The sequence below is a fragment of the Oryx dammah genome, unplaced genomic scaffold (genome assembly GCF_014754425.2).
Source record: "Oryx dammah isolate SB20612 unplaced genomic scaffold, SCBI_Odam_1.1 HiC_scaffold_2, whole genome shotgun sequence".
Classification (NCBI taxonomy): Eukaryota; Metazoa; Chordata; class Mammalia; order Artiodactyla; family Bovidae; genus Oryx; species Oryx dammah.
In genome coordinates this window covers 160,698,938-160,713,604 of record NW_024070186.1, presented here as the reverse complement: position 1 = coordinate 160,713,604, position 14,667 = coordinate 160,698,938, and the positions used below count along the sequence as shown (strand labels likewise).

The 14,667-nt window shown below is 58.8% G+C and overlaps 1 protein-coding gene across 7 annotated transcripts in view; it reads left to right on the top strand.

The window, feature by feature from the left end:
* LOC120874372 (coronin-7) overlaps positions 1-14,667 on the top strand; it is a 60,567-nt gene that overhangs the window by 44,149 nt on the left and 1,751 nt on the right. For 2 of the 7 annotated variants that reach the window (XR_005723636.1, XM_040255750.1), the window contains exons 10-28: positions 392-446; positions 840-897; positions 986-1,131; positions 1,213-1,305; positions 1,421-1,552; positions 1,976-2,102; positions 2,416-2,591; positions 3,077-3,185; positions 3,299-3,385; positions 3,466-3,608; positions 3,683-3,787; positions 3,865-3,950; positions 5,113-5,254; positions 5,344-5,433; positions 6,232-6,348; positions 6,617-6,752; positions 7,166-7,254; positions 7,579-7,665; positions 14,538-14,622. Coding sequence is in view for 6 of the 7 variants with exons in the window: in XM_040255750.1 (XP_040111684.1) it covers positions 392-446; positions 840-897; positions 986-1,131; positions 1,213-1,305; positions 1,421-1,552; positions 1,976-2,102; positions 2,416-2,591; positions 3,077-3,185; positions 3,299-3,385; positions 3,466-3,608; positions 3,683-3,787; positions 3,865-3,950; positions 5,113-5,254; positions 5,344-5,433; positions 6,232-6,348; positions 6,617-6,752; positions 7,166-7,254; positions 7,579-7,665; positions 14,538-14,622 (2,063 nt within the window). In the remaining variant the exon portion in view is untranslated. Of the gene's footprint in view, positions 1-391; positions 447-839; positions 898-985; positions 1,132-1,212; positions 1,306-1,420; positions 1,553-1,975; positions 2,103-2,415; positions 2,592-3,076; positions 3,186-3,298; positions 3,386-3,465; positions 3,609-3,682; positions 3,788-3,864; positions 3,951-5,112; positions 5,255-5,343; positions 5,434-6,231; positions 6,349-6,616; positions 6,753-7,165; positions 7,255-7,578; positions 7,666-7,793; positions 8,445-10,687; positions 10,824-14,537; positions 14,623-14,667 lie in introns of those variants that run through there. The other 5 variants (XM_040255755.1, XM_040255769.1, XM_040255762.1 and 2 more) reach the window with 5 other exon arrangements.

Genomic DNA, 14,667 nt, shown 5'->3' with positions numbered 1-14,667 from the left:
TGACCCCGTGGACTGCAGCCCACCAGGCTCATCTGCCCATGGGATTCTCCAGCCAAGAATGCTGGAGTAGGTTGCCATTTCCTTCCCACTCAGGGATCGAACTCAGGTCTCCTGCCTTGCAGATAGGTTCTTTACTGAGCCACCAGGGAAGCCCTGGGCAGATGGACCCCAGGAAAGAAAGGCTGGGAAGCGGGGGCATGTTGGGAGCACGGAGAGAGTGGGTGGGTGGAGGGTCTCCAGGCACCAGCGTGGATGCTGCTGCACCCCTCCTGGCCACGGTCGAGTTTGGCCTGAGCCCTTGTCTAGGGGTGCGACACTGTCAGCCCTGCTGCCGCCCCTCGGTCACGGAGACTTGGCTGTATTCCCATGACCGGCCGTCTCTCTCCCCCAGGTCTCTGATGCCCCTGCTGGACCCAGACTCGGGGCTCCTGGTCCTGGCAGGAAAGGTGAGGAGAACCCACCCACGTTGGACCAGAGCTGGTCCTGACTGGCAAAGTAGAGTGTGTAGGATGCTCACCGCCCCCACACAGAGGGGGAGCTGGGACAGTACTGCCTGGGCTCCAGCCCCTGCCAGGGGCTCCGGGCACACAGTCAGGGTCACAGCCTAGAGCGTGAGCTGCCTGAGGACGAGGCTGGGAATGGAGCAAACGAGCACCCAGCAGGCACTTGTTATACTGATCGCCAGGGGGCGTCACTCCAGCTCGGCTCAGCGCTTAGTAGGCGTCTGCCATGGTGGTGCTGTGACTCGGTCCTCAGGGAGGGACGGGGCGGCAAGAGTGGAGCCAGGCAGCCCAGACCACCAGCACAGTCAGCATGCGCTCAGGTGGGCTTTGTTGCAGGGAGAGAACCAGCTCTACTGCTATGAGGTGGCCCCCCAGCAGCCAGCACTGAGCCCGGGTAAGCCCTGCCCGCCTCCCCCGCCCTGCACCATCACCCACTTCCCCAGGCCACCCTGACGGTCCTCCACCCACTGTGTCCCTGCCAGTGACCCAGTGCCTCCTGGAGAGTGCGCTGCGGGGGGCGGCACTCGTGCCCCGGCGGGCACTGGCCGTCATGGGTTGCGAGGTGCTGCGAGTGCTGCAGCTGAGCGACACAGCCATCGTGCCCATCAGCTACCACGTACCCCGCAAGGTGAGGGGTCCTGCGGGAGGGGCTGGGAGGGCCTGGGGTGGGGGACCCTGAGCTAACCAGCCTGCCCCTGTCTGCCGCCAGACCATGGAGTTCCACGAAGACCTGTTCCCGGACACCGCAGGCTGTGTGCCCGCCTCCGACCCCCACGCCTGGTGGGCGGGGAGCGGCCAGCAGGTAAGGCCGGGGCCTGGCTGACAGCCCCTCTGGCCGTGGCTGGCACTCAGTGGCCCGGTGTCCCCCCCCCCGGGCCCCCACCTCTCCTGCCTCCACTGTGGACCTCTCCCCACAGGTGCAGAGGGTCAGCCTGCACCCTGCCCGCCGGGCCCACCCCAGCTTCACTTCCTGCCTGGCACCCCCTGCAGAGCCCACTCCTGCCACAGCCCGGCCCGCGGGGACACCTGTGGGTGACGCAGACCCCAGCGTGAGTATCAGCAGGGGGCGTGGGTCTGGGTAGGCCACAGCGTGTGGCCTGCCCCATGGGTGTCAGAAACTCGAGAAGCAGAAGTGAAGAACCCTAGTGTTTTCAAAATCGTGTAAAATGCCTAGGAAGTGAGACTTTCACACACACACACAAAAATCTAGATTTCTAGCCTCTCTTGAACAATCCGGATCACTCCAGGCCCGCCTTCCCACAGTCAGGAGCCAGCAGCTGCCACCCGCTGCCCCGTGCGCTAAAGCTCGGCTCACCCATGTCACCTCCTGCCCCGTCAGTGACTGCATCCCCAACCCCACATCCCGCAGTGGGGATTCTCGCCCACCCTGGTGTCCCAGGGTGATGACCCCAGACCCTGGCGGACCACCCACCCACAAGGGGCCTCTGGCTGACCGGGTGCTTCTCCCCCAGGAGGGCTTTTCCTCCCCACCCAGCTCGCTGACCTCGCCCTCCACGCCCTCCAGCCTGGGGCCCTCACTCACCAGCACCAGCGGCATCGGCACCAGCCCCAGCCAGCGGTCCCTGCACAGCCTGCTGGGTGAGTGTGAGCCCCTAGCACGGGCGCCCTGGGCCACCCTCCACCCCAGCCACCCTTCTCTACACTCCAGTCCTGGCTCCCCTCCTGTACCAGTCACTTCCTTGTGGGGTGAAGTGAGTCTTGATGGCCTGCACTTTCTGAGATCTGGGTGGTTGTGTTGGCCGGACCGGCAGAAGCTGGGGTCCTTTGCCGAGGGGAGCAGGCAGCCCAGATTCAGGGCTGGCCCAGGTGCCCCTGCAGGACTTCCCAGGGTGGCCAGGCTGGGGACCGTCACCTCATGTGGCTCCATGTCCCTGCTGCCCCCTGTACCCAGGCCCCAGTTCCAAGTTCCGGCATGCTCAGGGCACTGTCCTGCACCGAGACAGCCACATCACCAACCTCAAGGGGCTCAACCTCACGACGCCTGGCGAGAGTGATGGCTTCTGTGCCAACCAGCTGCGTGTGGCTGTGCCCCTGCTCAGCAGCGGGGGGCAAGTGGCCGTGCTGGAGGTGAGGGCCAGCCCCTCCACGCAGTCCCCATGTCCCCCTGCAGGATGCTGAAGGCATCGAGTGCCCACGCCAGCTCACCTTCTCTATGCTCAAACCGTGTGCCAGGCAAACCGCCCAGTATCCCATGCTGGGGGTGCCACTCTTATCCCCGTCTTACAGACGAGAGTGGTGAGGCACAGAGAAGCTAAGTGACCCATGGGGTCACATGACATGTAAGTGTGGAGCTGGGAATCAAACCCAGGCCCCCTGAGCCCTGAGCCTGAGCTCTTCCCACCGCTCCCGCCACCCCCTCACTTCCTGGGGGCCTCATGGTTGGCACTTGGGGCTCAGAGCACAAGGTGACTGAGCAGAGAGCTTGGGCATCACCCGGGGGGGTCATCGGCTGCAGATGGTGAGGCCCAGGCGTGCTGCTTGCCCTGCAGCCACTGGGACCTGGCTCTCTTGCCTGTTACTGATGGGCCTTGGGATGGGGGCACCTCCCACAGCTACGGAAGCCTGGCCGTCTGCCTGACACTGCACTGCCCACGCTGCAGAATGGGGTGGCTGTGACCGATCTGGCCTGGGACCCCTTTGACCCCTACCGCCTCGCCGTGGGTAAGGAGGCTGGGCTGGGCACTCGGCTTGAGGAAGGGTCCCGGGGCCCCAGATGGGATCAAGGGAAGCCTGGGGGCCTTGGGCCAGCAGTGACGAGCCTGCTCACCCTGCAGCCGGGGAGGACGCCAGGATCCGGCTGTGGCGGGTGCCCCCTGAGGGCCTGCAGGAGGTGCTCACTATGCCCGAGGCAGTACTCACAGGTGAGGGGGGCCTGGGTGGGGGATGGGGGATAGGCAGAGGCTCCTGGGGGACTCAGTGTCACCCCACGCCTCAACCCCAGGCCACACGGAGAAGATCTATTCTCTGCGCTTCCACCCATTGGCGGCCGACATACTGGCCTCCTCCTCCTACGACCTCACCGTTCGGATTTGGGACCTCAAGGTCGGAGCCGAGCGGCTGAGGCTGCAGGGCCACCGGGATCAGGTAGGATAGTTCTGGGGGGCAGGTGCCCAGCCATGGGGCAAGAGGCTGCTTCTCACGTTTCCACCTGCCCCCAGATCTTTGGCCTGGCCTGGAGCCCCAACGGGCAGCAGCTGGCCACTGTCTGCAAAGATGGGCGCTTGCGGATCTACGAGCCCCGGGGTAGCCCTGAGCCCCTGCAGGTGAGCAGGATGGGCTGGGGCCAGCCCTCAGACCCGATGGGGGTTCCGGCCGGGCCTCATATGCTGTATTCTAACAGGAAGGCCCAGGGCCCGAGGGGGCCCGTGGAGCCCGCGTTGTGTGGGTGTGTGACGGTCACTATCTCTTGGTGTCAGGCTTTGACAGGTGAGGACTCTGGGATCACCATTCCCATCCCCAGACCTCAGCATCCACTGTGCCCCATCCCCAAGATACACATACACCTGTTAGGTGTGCAGAAGCTGTCCCCACACTCACTTATTGGATGGATAGTTGAGTGGATGGGTGGATGGATGAATGGATGGATGGATGGTGAATGGATGGTTGTGAGGATGAATGGATGGGTGGGTGGGTGGATGGATGGTTGGACAGATGGATGGTTGGGTGGATGAATAGATGGTTGGGTGGAGGGATGGATGGATGGATGGTTGGATAGATGCGTGGTTGGGTGGATAGATAGATGGATGGTTGGATGGATAGGTAGGTCAGTGGATGGAGGGTAGGGTGGATGGATGGTTGGATGGATGGATGGGTAGGTGGATGGATGGATGGTTGGTTGAGTGGATGAATGGGTGGATGGATGGATGGTTGAGTGGATGAATGGGTGGATGGATGGATGGTTGAATGGATAGGTGGGTCAGTGGATGGATGATGGGGTGGATGGATGAATAGATGGATGGGTGAATGGATGGTTGGGAGGATGAATAGATGGTTGGGTGGATGGATGGTTGGAGGATGAATAGATGGTTGGGTGGATGGATGGTTGGGTGGATGGATGGATGTGTAGGTGGATGGATGGATGGTTGAGTGGATGGATGGGTGGATGGACAGATGGATGGTTGGATGGATAGGTGGGTCAGTGGATGGATGGTGGGGTGGATGGATGGGTGAATGGACGGGTGGATGAGAGGGAGAGAGATGGGGAGGAATCAACTGGGGGCCCAGAGGGATGAGATCTGTCCCAGGTGTGAGGAGCCCATTCCTGGTGGGGACCAGATGAAGCACACAAAACAGAACCAAGCCTCCTGGAGAGGTCCAGGGGAAGGGCATTTGGTGCTCTAGGGGGAGGATCGGGGTGGGGGCCCTCCTAAGAGAGCTATCTCTGACCTGGGTCACAAAGGGACTGGTAACCACAGATCTGGAGGAGAGGGCAGTGGACTCTGGTGGAACGGCCCAGAGGGCAACAGCCTGGCTGCAGCAAGGGCCCTAGAGCAGAATGTTGGGGAAAAAAGCCCAGACATGCTGGAGTCTTTGTCATGCCTGCCCCGGGCCCCTCCTGCTCTGAGGACCCACTTCTGTCCCCCTGCAGCCGAAGCGAGCGCCAGCTCCTCCTGTACTCAGCCAAGGCCCTGGCTAGTGGCCCCTCCGCAGTGCTGGGGCTGGATGTGGCTCCCTCGACCCTGCTGCCCAGCTATGACCCGGACACCAGCCTGGTGCTGCTCACGGGCAAGGTGGGCTGGGGAGCACAGGCGGGGGCTTTGGGCAGGTGTCGCGGGGAAGGCACCTGAAGCTAGCCGCTTCACTGCCGCCATCCCCATAGGGCGATACCCGCGTGTTCCTGTACGAGCTGCTCCCCGAGGCCCCCTTCTTCCTGGAGTGCAACAGCTTCACATCGCCCGATCCCCACAAGGTGAGCCGGCGCGCCGACTCTGGGTCTGTCCCCAGGTAGGACCACGGGCTCTCCGCCCTCTAGTGGCCACGTGGGCAAACTGCATGAGCCCATGGGACCTGCGGGTCACCAGGCCCTGGCTGGCAGGGTGTGCCGGGCAGCCTCCGGACCTGGTTGTTAAACTCACCCATTACTGAAAATTAAACTACGTAAGGTTAAGTCTTACAAACCCACAAATAAGTTGCATTAAAGACCAAGGCAATAGATACTTAATTTATCACTTCACAGTTATTTTATTTGACTTCAATGTTATTTGTGCTGTCGAGGTTACTTAATCTGTGGGCACTTGTCTGCCAGAGATCTATCACGAGCTGTTACAGCACTTTTCTTCCTGTGTCTGCATTCCCCCAGTCACATTGCTGGTGTGAAGTTGGCCAGGCGGGCAGTTTTTACACCATGGAACCAGGCAAATGCTACAAACTAGGGCATTTTTCCTCCCAAGAGCTAGTTTTTAAACATCACACCACTGTCCAGGGCTAGGCCTTGCTCCTGGAGGTCCTAAGTGAGAGGTCCTGGGGGTCCGGGTTCCAGCAAACTCTGGATTCTAGCATCAGCTGTGGTTCAGCTGGTAATCAATCTGCCTGCAGTGTGGGAGACCTGGGTTCAATCCCTGGGTTGGGAAGATCCCCTGGAGACGGAAAGGCTACCTACTCCACTATTCTGGCCTGGAGAATTCATGAACTGTACAGTCCACGGGGTCACAAAGAGTCGTTCACGACTGAGCGACTTTCACTTTCTCACACTCCCCTGCCACCCCAGGGATTCATCCTCCTGCCCAAGACAGAGTGTGACGTGCGGGAGGTGGAGTTCGCCCGATGCCTGCGACTTCGCCAGACCTCCCTGGAGCCTGTCGCCTTCCGGCTGCCCCGAGTCAGGGTGAGCTGGGGATGCAGCATGCCAACGCCCAGCCCCCCCACTCCCTGGCCCCTGTCAGGGGCTTTGGGGCCTGGCTGGTCTTGTCACCAGACTGCCCCACCCACTGCTCTGTGGGCATCTGCGCCCCTCACTCTGCTGACATTCTGAGCCCCGTAGAAACCTCAGACTGGGGTCCTGGGTCTCACCATGCCCGCCTGCCCAGTGGAGGCCTGTGTTCCCTGGGCCTCTGCTCAGTGTCTCAGAGCAGCCCCTTCCTCCATCGCCGCAGAAAGAATTCTTCCAGGACGACGTGTTCCCCGACACCACCATGAGCTGGAAGCCGGCGCTCAGCGCTGAGGCCTGGCTGGAAGGTGCTAACGGGACGCCCCAGCTTCTCAGCCTGCAGCCCCCCGGCATGACCCCAGGTAGGATGAGGGCCTGGGCGATGGGGGAGGGGAGGATGGAGGGGAGCAGGTGGGGGCTGGAGAAAGGGGCAAAGGTCCAAGTCTGACCCTCCATCCCTGCTGGCACTCAGGAAGCTCTAGCGTTCCTAGGGACAGGTGGTTGTACTTTGGACTTGGTCTCTGAGCCCCTAGACGGTAGGGCCCAGGGTCTGTGTTTCTATCAGAAGCCCCCCGCCCCAAATATACATGAGCACACGCACACAGCCTGGTGCCGGGGGCAGGCCACGTGAACCGAGGGTCGAGTAGGTGTGAGTGCCACCTTTGGACTCTCTGCCACGGAATCCCCTATGGGCTGGAACCCAGGGGTCGGACCAGGAAGCCTGGTCTCAAGGGGCCTCTCTCCTGCCTGATGCTTGTCCCTGGTCCCACCCCAGTGAGCCAGGCCCCCCGTGAAGCCCCTGCCCGGCGGGCCCCCTCCTCAGTCTACCTGGAGGAGAAGTCAGACCAGCAGAAGAAAGAAGAGGTAGGTGGGGAGAGGGCTGGCCGCAGCGGGGGAAGGGGTCCTGGCTGCACATGGCGCAGCCTTTCAGCTCTCTGGTCCGACCCCAACTGGGCCAAGAGCCAGTGTCACCCATCTGTCAGTTGGACAGCTTTATGGGGAGGTCTTCCAAAATTCTGAAACTGACCGTCGTAAGGTGGTGGGGCTCAGGAAGCCAGGGAAGGGCAGGGAGAGGCCCTTCCCAGGCCTGGCTCGGCCCAACCCAACCAGACCCAAGTGTACTTCGGACCTCCATATACAGAGACCGCCGTTCACTTCCCGCCTCTTGTTCTGTCCACCCCGTCCCAGCTGCTGAGCGCCATGGTGGCAAAGCTAGGGAACCGGGAGGACCCGCTCCCACAGGACTCCTTCGAAGGCGTGGATGAGGACGAGTGGGTGAGTGGACTAGTTGGGGGGCCAGCATCCTGTCCCGTCCCTCCCCGACTCACGCCTGCAGCCTGCTCGCCCACGCCTGCCTCCTGGGCCCTCCCGACTCCCCCCCGCTTCTTGGTTCATCTCCCCAGGACTAGCCTGCACACCAGCCACCTCTAGCCTCACCCTCCACTGCCGCCTCCAGGAAAGCCTGGTGCCCCCACGCACCTCACATCTCTCCCTCAAACTGGAAGCCACCTCCTGGCCCTGGGACACCTCATCCCAGAAGCCCCGGCTTCTTTTGAGTCTTGGGCATTTCCACGGCCTCTGGGCTCTGCTGCAGTCTCCATGGATTGTCCGCATCTCTGCTCTTTCTGGAACTGGGCACTTCTCCTCACTGCCTGCTAGCATGCGGAGCCAGGGGCATAGGGGTGGGGAGGGGTGAGGGCTCAGGGGCATGTCCCTGGGCAGGCTCTGGGCTCCCTGTCCCCCCTTCCTCTGACCTGGGCTGGTCCCAGCTTGGGCTGGCTTTGCTCAGCACCTTCAGTTATTACATGCCATCCCATCTGGCCTGCTGCCCCAGTTCCGGTCAAGGGTCTAGGGGGCTGGCCCCTCCACCTGGCCATTTGGAGCAGCTCCAGCCTCAGGGGCCTGGGACCAGTCACCCTGCTTCCCAAACTTGAAGCCAGGAAAAATGGGTGTCACAGAGCTAATAGCCCAATTAAAGGGGGTGTGAGCCCTACAGGGACTGGCCTGCACGTGTCCTGGATGTTTTCAACAATTAAACTTTTCTAAGCTGGTCACCCTGGCGCCACTGTGGTCTCTTGGCTGGCTGGAAGGGGAAGGGGACAGCGGTAAGGGTGACAGTAGTCTGGCCCTCGGCTCCACCTGGTCCCAGGCCTCACTCTGCTCCTGCTGGGAGTTCATTCATTCTTCCGACACATGGGTACCTGGCCAGGTTCTCTCTGGATGGCAGCTCCGGTCATGAATGGAAGAGACAAGGCTTTTCAAGGCACTTGGCACAGTTTTAGTAGGCAGAGGGGAGCCAGACTATGCTTAAGTTCGCAGATAGTGTGCAGAGAACTGTGAAGTAGATAAACTTCATGAAAGGGAGCCCCTGGGATGCAGGGGGTGACCGTGGTCAGGGTCTGAGAAGTGACGAAGCTAAGAGATAACACCTAAGGGTCACAGAGCCCGGGAGAGAGCCCTGAGAAGAACGTTTCAGATGAAAGGAAGGGCGCTGAGAGAAGACTGCATTTGGAGACTCAGAGGAAAGGAAAGAAAGGTGGTGGTCCAGAACACGGTAGGAGGCAGCCGGACTCTCATTCATTCAACAGGAATGAAGGACTTCCCTGCTGGCCCAGTGGTTAGGAATCCATCTGCCAATGCAGGGGACATGGGTTCGATCCCTGGTCTGAGAAGATTCCATGTGCGGTGGAGCAGCTAAGCCTGTGCATCACAACTGCTGAGCCCACGCTCCAGAGCCCATGCAGGAGAGTAGCTCCGCTCTCCCGAACTAGAGAAAACCTGTGTGCAACAAGAAAGACCCAGTACAGTCGACAATAAACAAAAATTTTTTTAAAAAGCTACTCTTCCAGGTGCTGATGCCCAAGAGTAGAGAAAAAGAGAAAAGAGGTCTTGCCCACCAGGAATCCACATTCTAGTGGGAGGAAACAGATAAATGGTATAATTTGATAGAATGTGATGAGTTTTTGGGGAAAAAAAAAGGGATCAAAAATGGAAGTTTAAACCAGACACATGCGTGTGTGTTGAGTTGCTTCAGTCGTGTCCAACTCTTTGCAACCCTATAGACTGTAGCCCACCAGACTCCTCTGTCCATGGGATTCTCCAGGTAAGAATATTAGAGCAGGTTACCATTTCCTTCTCCAGAGGCTCTTCCCACCCAGGGATCAAAGCTGCCTTGCTTACATCTCCTGCATTGGCAGGTGGGTCCTTTACCACTAGCACCACCTGGGAAACCCATATAGTATGATTCCATTTCTGTGAAACACCCAGAAGAGACCTTCATAGAGGAGGCAGTGAGTGGTCACTAGGGACTAGGGGAGGGGGAAACAGCTAGTGACTGCTCATGAGTGTGGAGCTTTAAGAAGGGAATGAAAATGTTCTGGAACTAGTGGAGATGGTTGCACAACTCTGTGAGTATACTAAAAAGCACTGAATTGTGAATTTTGAAGGGGCGAATTGTATGTGGTGTGAATTATCTCCCAATAAAGCTGGTAGTAGTAGAAAAGCAAAGAGGAACTTTCACTCCACAGTTTACACTGCCAAGGCCATGAGTTCAATCCCTGGTGGGGAACTAAGGTCCCCTGGGCTGTGTGGTGTGACCGAAAATTTTTGAAAAAGTAAAAGAATGGAGTACAAGTTGCAGCCCTGGTGAGGGGTCAAGGTGGCCTCGCTGAGAAAGTGACATTGGAACAAAGACTTGGAGGAGTAAGAAGAGCCCTCCTTCCTAGACAGAAGAAACCTGGAACGAAACAGATTTTTCTTTTTTTTTAGCTACTAGTTTTATATATATATATAATTTATTAATTTATTTATTTGGCTGTGTCAGGTCTTAGTTGCAGCAGGTGGGATTTTTCTCATCATGAGGGCTCAGCAGTTGTTGCCTGGGCCTAGTTGCCCCTGTGGTATGTGGGATCTTAGGTCCTGGACTGGTATGCTGCAAAGTGGTGTCTGCTGCAAAGTGGATTCTTAACCATTGGACCACCAGGGATGTCCCTGAAGCCTTTTTTGAAGTTTTCCTCTCTTCTTAAATATTGGTGAAAATTTAGCATCTTACTCATCACGTTTGTGAAATGTATGTTTATTCTGTGTCTTTTAAGTCCCAAATACTTTGGCAAAATGAAGGGAAATATATACGCCGGATAGAACAGGCCTTATTCTTTGTTCCTAGCACCCCAGGGTAGTCACGGGGTCTACGGTGTCCCGTCCCGTGTCCTAAGCCTCGGGAGGTTTCCCCAGCGCCTGAAGCTTAGGCTGGCCCCGCCCACAGACCTTAGGTCTCCGCCCACGCCCCTGCGCTTCAATGGAGCAATGCGCATGCCCGGCGCATGCGCTCTGCGCAGGCTCCCTTGACCTTTGACCCGCCGGCCGCCCTTGAGCCGGGGCCGCGGGGCCAGGAAGTCGGACCCTTGGACCCCCGAACCTGAGTGGTCGCCATGGTGAGACCCGAGGAGCGGGGAAGAAGCCATTTCGAGTCCGGGGGCGGGGGCCGGGCCGAGGAGCTCCGGCCGAGCTGCAGGCGCCGCTCGCCCCGCTGTATGCCCGGGGGGAAGCCGGGACTAGGCGGGGGTCGCCGCCGGGCGCCCTTCTGCGGGCACTGGCGACCTCAGGGCCCAGGGAGAGCCATCTGGCTGGAGGGCGGGGCGGGCCGGGGAATACCGAGCAGATGCGGTTGCCGCGTGCACCAGCCTTGTGCAGGGGGTCCTTGCTCGATTCCCGAGCTAGTTGATGGTGTCGCCCCATTATTGTTCCCATTTGAAAGCTGGTTAATCGGGCTGCGGGACTTTTCACGAGCAAGTGGCAGAAGTGGGACTTGACCCTGCGACACCGATAATTGAGCGTATCTGCGGTATCATCCCGAGCCAGCCCACAGATCTGGGCCACCTTGGCAGAGTCAGGTCACCTGGGGACCTTTAACAGTGCAGAGTCCTGAGGTCTATCCCCGATAGAGGATTGTTCCCCAAGTTATTGAGGCAGTGGGTTTGACGAACCACTTCTTAACTGATCGTGATAAGGTGAGAGCTTTCAAGTGCCAGGCCCGGAGCCCTGGGGCTTATGTAGGTTCTCATTTAATTCTTAAGCAGATGCCCTCATTGTCTCCATCTTATAGGTAAACAGCCTGGAGCTCCGAGAATCTGACTTCTCTGGGGTCTCTCGTCCTGGTTTTAACTGATACTACACTCATAGTGGTTGTTCTTGTCTTAATAATAGTCACTCCCATTTTCTGAGGACCACCCCCCACTACCCCCCCAAACTGGGTCCCTCACAGATGTTCCTGCATGTGACTCAGTCAGCCTTGAGGGACCAAGTAAAAGGTGGCCCCCAAGGAGTTTGTACCTTAAAGGAGAAAGGCAGCGAATCCATAAAATAGGACAATATGTTGATCGGAAAAGAAAGACAGTGCAGAATGGGTTGGTAGAAATGGGGGGAGCCTGGGAAGGTTTCACTCCAGGAAATAGGGGTGATGTGAGCTTTGTCTTTATTTTTGGTGGTGGCACTTGGGATCTCATTTCCCTGACCAGGGACTGAACCTGTAACCCCCTGCATTGGAAGCATGGTGTCTTAACCACTGGACAGCCAGCTGTGTCCAAGCCAAATCTTGAAGGATGTTGAGGTTTGACAATACTGGTATAGGAAGGAGGGTATTCAGTGGGTTACTAGGTATGGTGTTTGTTGGGGGTGGGGTCATGAAAACGCTATGTGCAGCTCAGTGAAGATCCTACTTGAGAAGAGTGACCCGAGATGTGTGAATTCAGAGCTACAGAGACTATGGAGTAAAGAAGTAAGGGAACTGATCTTGGAGTCAGGGAGTAAAGGGTCTGTCTGTAGTGCGTGGGGTGGAGAGTGGTGAGGGAAGATAAAACCAGAACAGTTCTTTGTAACCAGACAGAGCTGGGGGGTGGACTGTATTGGCTGCAGCGGCAACAGAAATGGGGAATTGTGTGTGTGCGTGTTTGTCTGTTGTGGAACGGCCAGAGCCCTCCTTCAGCAGAGGGAGTGGAAGGCATTGGGAAGCCCTGTCAAGTGTCGCATTCATTCACATATGTATTGGGTACCCACTGGTGCCCGCCACAGCCCATACCCTGGATGTGCCTTGGCAGATGTGACAGTCCTGGTCCTGACCTCCTCCTGCGTGGTTGTGATGTGAGCAGCTGTTTGCAGGCGCCCTGGGCAAAGACAGCCTCCTTTCTATCCCAGGGTGTCCTTGATAAGAGGGTGGGTCCATGCTGGTTTGGCTCACCGGCCCAAGGAACTGTGCCGTGAAGGGAGCTTCGCACGTCAGTCTGTCCAGGTCCAGGTTCGCTTCTTGATGCACTTGACATGGGACAAAGCACATTCCCGAGTGCTCCCCAGACCTCCACACCACCTGCGGTCCTTGGCCAGCTGCAGGGCTCTGGTCCCACACTGGGCTGTGTTGTTCCCCAGACAGGGCAGTGCAGACATGTGGAGATGCAGGCTCTCAAGTGTGGCAGCAGGAGGGGAGGTCCGAGGCCTGATGGGAGTTCCTGGCCAAGGGAATCCTCGGAACCACTGGCAGGCTTGTCAGCCTCTCTGTCCCTCAGGCAGGACCAGCTGTCCATCTCAGAGCCTCCTGCCCCACGTGGGAGAGGCTTCAGGCAAGCCAGGGTCGGGGGAAGCCAGGTGAGACTCTCCCACCGGAAGTGCATCCTCCTGGGCCTTTTCACCTCAGCACCTGCAGCCTTGCCCCTCCTCTGACCCCTGGCGAGTCTTCACAGAGCTTTGCCTTCTGCTGTGAAATATGGGGCTTGTGAAATCCAAACTGACTTCTCCTTTGGCCTGGAACCACACCCACCTCGCCCATCAGGGAGGCCCAGCAAGGCCAGTTCTGGAGTCCGGGTTCCGCTGGGATCTGACAAGCCGTCTTCGGCCTCTGCGTTGGGTCCTGCCCTTCTGTTGTTCGGTCGCCCTCCCTGCCGACCCTACGTGAGGTGGGCAGCCTGGGGACACCACAGCTGAGAGCACGGGCTGTGGGTTTTCTGCCCATCTTCCTCCTGGGTGCCAGTGGTGTGTCCTCAGGTTGGTCACTAAACTTCTCTGTGTTTCCGTGTCTCGAGCTGTCAGGATCAGATGGCACAATAGATAGAATGTGTCCGTCACAGTGCCTGGCTAAGTTCTTGCTGGACACCAACACTTGGAGGCGCCACGTCATCCGTGGTGACCCTCACTGAGCACTCGCCAGTATCCATGCGCACCTGTGTACCATTTCACACGCATGCGCTGTCTGTTATCCCTAGTCATAGCAAGGTCTGTGTTTCCCGTCTCAGCCATGCTACTCGTCTTGCCTCACAGGTCCCCCTGGCTACTCCCAGGCGTCCCCTACACTCTCCTAGTCTGGGCTTCCCCTGGTCCCTCTGCCTGAAAAAACCCCCGTGTTACCATCATGATCCTACTTGCCCAGGAGAAGTGCCCTCACCCCCCCAGAGTCCCCACATCCTTCCTGAGGGCTCCCCTCCCTCCGTTGACCGTGCCCACCTCTGGTCCTGCTTGATGCCCCACTTGCCTCCGTGGGGCACTGGACCACGTGGTCTCAGAGTGGAAGCCTCCCACTCTGCATGGCAGTGGGGATTCCCGCAGGGCTGGGTCCTGTGTGTCTGACGCCCTGGCGCTGACTCTCAGGCGGGGTTTGAGTGAAGCAGTGAGCCAGTGGAGGAACGGGGGCCGAGGGTGGAGGGCATTTTGCTCTCTTGTTGTGTCGAATGGAATGGACTTGAATAATATGAGGAGAATCAGAATGGCCCTGCATCTCACCACCAGCAGATGAAGGCTGGACCCGCCAAGCTCAGATGCAGAGCTGGCGGTGAGTCCAGGACCGACCCCGAGTTCTGGCTCCCAGGCCACGTTGCGTTGGCTCCTGTCCGCCTTGTCCGAAGGCTGAGAGAGAGTCCCATCTCCCTCTGGAGGACTCTTTCGGGTACCTGCCCCCCAAAACTCAAGACTGCTCTCCTGTGAGCCTCCAATGCCTCCCAGTGCAGAAGCTTGTATCAGGTGCCAGGAGGAAGTGGCCTGTGGCTGCCGTGCTGGGTTCCCTTGCCTCAGCCTTCCAGCAGCCTTGCCACTCGGCCAGCACCTCCAGGACTCATCTCTGGGGCCCTGAGAATGCAGCCACTAACAGGTGCCTTCTTTGCCCACAGGCCAAGTACCTGGCCCAGATCATTGTGATGGGCGCTCAGGTGGTGGGCAGGGCCTTTGCCCGGGCCCTGCGGCAGGAGTTTGCAGGTAAGCTTGGGTTCCTGTCTCCCTGGGCTGGGAAATCCTGCTTGG